Raw genomic sequence first — 3990 nt, 5'->3', positions numbered from 1 at the left:
AGGTAAGTTAAGTTACCTCAATCTCTTCCCAAATCTTGTCTTTGTATAGTTTTGGTGTGGTCGGCCAATGATTGAACGTTATTGGAACATGTGTACGAGATAAATATCCAATATATTCAATAAAGCTATTTTTGTTGGGGTTTATTGGTTGACCCCAAATATTCCATCCAATCTAATTGACATAACAAAACATATTATTTTAAGAACATATAGTACAACACTTTCCCAATAGAAAAACAAAATATATTACCTCCAATTTTTCTCCTTTTTCTTTTGCGCTCATGACCTTCTTTGCGCAAGCCATTCCACGCTTAAAATCTCTACTCAAATTCTTCTCATTGGAAGGCACACTTTCATTGGACGAAGAAGTCATTCTCTGTAAAAATAATTAGAACACACAAGTAAAACACCAATGCATAGTAGGATATGATGATGCACAAATAATAAATAAAAATGCAATAAGCATGCATGAAATGTTTTGCAAAAAATTATCCATACATTTTCTAGTTTTTCTCCTTTTCCTGTTCAGTTGGACAGTTGTTTGTCCCACATTGAAACGAAGTGGTTTCTTAATGAAAATTCCCTCTTGATGATCATCTTTCATGAAGTAACCATCATCACCTATTGAATCATTGTAGAGTGATTGTGACATCCCCACAAAAGGATCATCCACAGTAGGAATTTCTTCTTCATATTGATCATCAATGTTGTTGTTTATTTTGTTTGTAAAAAGGACAATAGACAATTTCTTGTCAGCTGGATCACTTACAAAGAACACTTGTTGGGCTTGAGATGCTAAAATAAAAGGTTCATCTTTGTACCCCACCCGATTAAGATCCACTTGTATGAACCCCATTTCGTCGGTTCTAACACCGTTTTGGTTGTCAACCCATTTACAACCGAACACCGGCACCCGAAACTTAGTGTAATCCAACTCCCATATGTGCTCAATCACCCCATAGTATGACATGTTTGCATATATGGGGTTTTTGTCGTTAGAACTTGAGATATGCATAGACTGAGCAACAAGACTCACACCACTATTTTGCCTTACACTTCGATCATCTTGGGCTTTTGTGTAGAACGTGCACCCGTTAATTAGATAACCAGTGTAGGAAAATACTTGTATACCTGGACCATAAGATAAGCATCTTAACCTTTCTGAAACTGAGGATGGATCTTCATCAACTTTGTTAGAAATATGATATTTTAACCATTGTATAAAGGTTCGATTATGCTCTTTTGATATCCAACTGTCACTTCTATTTGAGTACAAACTCATGAGCTCATTCTTGTGTTCAACAACATATGGCTCAACCTCGGTGGTGTTGTGTAAGACATACAAGTGTGCTTGCTCCCATTCTTTGGTTGGTACGACAAATATTTTAGATCCCATGATTCCTTCTCCTTCTGTTCTTCCTGAATGACGAGACTTCGGAAGCCCTATGGAATTGACATTAGATAAGTAATCAGTGCAAAATTCAACAGCTTTCTTCTACCATGTATCGTTCAACAATACAACCCTCTGGTCGGCTTTGATTTTTCACATATCCTTTTAATATCTTCATGTAACGTTCCATCGGATACATCCATCTCATATAACATGGTCCGCATGATAACGTCTCTTTCACCAAATGAACAATTAGATGAATCATTATGTCAAAGAACGAAGGCGGAAAATACATCTCAAGCTCACACAAAGTCAAAACAATTTCTTGTTGTAACCTCGGTAACTTTTGAGGGTCAATCACCTTCCTACATATCGCTTTGAAGAAGAAACACAATCTCATTAAGGCATGCCGCACCTTTTTTGGCAAAATAGAACGTATAGCCACCAGTAACAAATACTCCATGAGAATATGAAGGTCATGAGACTTCAAACCTTTTAACTTGAGATCTTTCATTGATACAAGGTTCTTGATGTTTGATGAGAACCCCTCCGGAACTTTCACTCCTTCAAGGAACACACAAAGAATAGTTTTATCCTTTCTAGATAGAGTATAGGCCGCCGGAGGTAGGTACGTACGATTCCCCTTCTTCACCGGCCCCAATTCTGTTCTCATGCCCATACTAACCAAGTCTTTCCTCGCTTTGATGTTATCTTTAGTCTTACCCGGCATATTTAGTAATGTACCAATAACACTCTCACAAATATTCTTCTCAATATGCATGACATCTAGAAAATGTCTCACATATAGATCCTTCCAATATGGCAAATCAAAGAAAATAGACATTTTCTTCCATCCGCTTTTGGGAAGCAGCTTCTGAAACTTCTTGCCAAATGTACAACTCAAGCCACGCACCTTAGCAAATAAATCAGCACCACTCAACCCCTTAGGAGTTAATCGTTGTTCAGCACTCCCATTGAAAGCTTTTCTTCACGTCCTATAACGATGTCCTACAGGCAAAAATCTACGATGCCCAAGGAAAACATTTTTCTGACCATGTTCCAATCGCATGGTAGTTGTATCATCCTCACATATAGGGCAAGCACACTGTCCTTTAACGCTATATCCTGATAGATTACTGTATGCCGGAAAATCATTAATCGTACCAAACAACATAGCTCTCAATGTGAAGTTTTCTTCCCTATACCCATCATACACCTCCACACCTATGTCCCACAAATGCTTTAAATCTTCAATCAGAGGAGCCAAGTAAATGTCTATGTCATTTCCTGGTTGTTTGGGCCCTGAAATTAGCATCGACAACATCATATATTTGCGCTTCATGCATAACCATGGAGGTAGGTTGTAGATAGCTAAAATCACCGGCCATGTACTGTGACTGTTACTTTGAAGGCTATGCGGATTAAACCCATTGGTACACAATGCAAGTCGTAGGTTCCTTGTCTCTCGGGAAAACTCCCCATTTTTATAATCAAAATTTTTCCACTGAGGAGAATCTGCTGGATGTCTGAGCAAGCCATCTTGTTCCCTTGTAGCATGCCATGTAAAGTGTTTTGCATCTGCGCTCCAGAACATGCGCCTAAACCTCGGGATTATGGGAAAATACCACAACACCTTTGCCGGAGTTGACCCTTCTTTCTTGTATCGCAAGGAGTGACATTTAGGACATGCCCTCAGTGATGCATATTCATTTCGAAATAAAATACAATCACGCGGACACGCGTGTATCCTCTCGTAGCCCATGCCAATAGAAGATATCATTTGTTTAGCCTCATATGTTTTACTTGGAAGCACATTGTCCTCTGGAAGCATGTCTTTCAAAAGAATAAGTAATTCAGTGAAACTCTTATCTGTCCATCCATTGCTCGCTTTCAAGTTAAAGAACTTCAAGACAGCTGACAATCTTGTGAATTTAGAACATCCATTATACAATGGTTTCTCCGCATCACTTTTCAATGTTTCAAACATTTTAGGGCAATCTCGAAAATCATCCTCAAACATATTTGCAAGCTCTTCAACACGATCACATTCATCTGCGTCAGTCTCCATGTCATCATCACGTGAATCATATCTCACATTAGACTCAGAACTTGTCTCACCATGATTTGTCCAACATGTGTACCTTGGATCAATTCCATTAATTATTAGATGATCTTTCAGCTCAGATTGATTGACTCGTCTTATATGGTAACAACGTAAGCAAGGGCATATGATATTATCAATGGCCTCGGCATGTTGAACCGCAAAACTGACAAACTTGTTGACTCCACCCTCGTACTCATTCGACAAACAGTTCGCAAACATCCATTTTCGATCCATATTATCCCAATCTACCAAACTAATTATGAACAACAATTAACAAAAAAAGTTAGACGAAAGCATGAAAGATAAGGCATCAAATAATAAAAGGAGAGTAGCAAAACCACGGACTTGACAATCAACATTCAGCTATTCAATTATGGTCTCATAGATAGCTCAGGCAGTACCTTGGATTAGTGCTCCAATCATAAAAAGAGTATTGTGCGTATGTAAACATAGTCTAAGGCTACTATTGTTTTCAATCCCCTGTTAATTTCCAATG

The 3990-nt window shown here is 38.3% G+C and overlaps 1 protein-coding gene across 1 annotated transcript; it reads right to left on the bottom strand.

The window, feature by feature from the left end:
• Positions 1-2378: 2378 nt before the first annotated feature.
• Positions 2379-3728, bottom strand: LOC130744562 (uncharacterized). The gene has a single exon (XM_057596736.1). It carries the CDS (start codon positions 3726-3728, stop codon positions 2379-2381), a length of 1350 nt encoding a protein of 449 aa, XP_057452719.1.
• Positions 3729-3990: the final 262 nt, after the last annotated feature.

Source organism: Lotus japonicus, chromosome 3, assembly GCF_012489685.1.
Source record: "Lotus japonicus ecotype B-129 chromosome 3, LjGifu_v1.2".
NCBI lineage: Eukaryota > Viridiplantae > Streptophyta > Magnoliopsida > Fabales > Fabaceae > Lotus > Lotus japonicus.
This window is presented reverse-complemented; position numbering and strand designations above follow the sequence as displayed.

Excerpts from the sequence above, each read along its gene's own strand:
- LOC130744562 (XM_057596736.1), bottom strand. The coding sequence starts at position 3,728 with ATGGATCGAAAATGGATGTTTGCGAACTGTTTGTCGAATGAGTACGAG.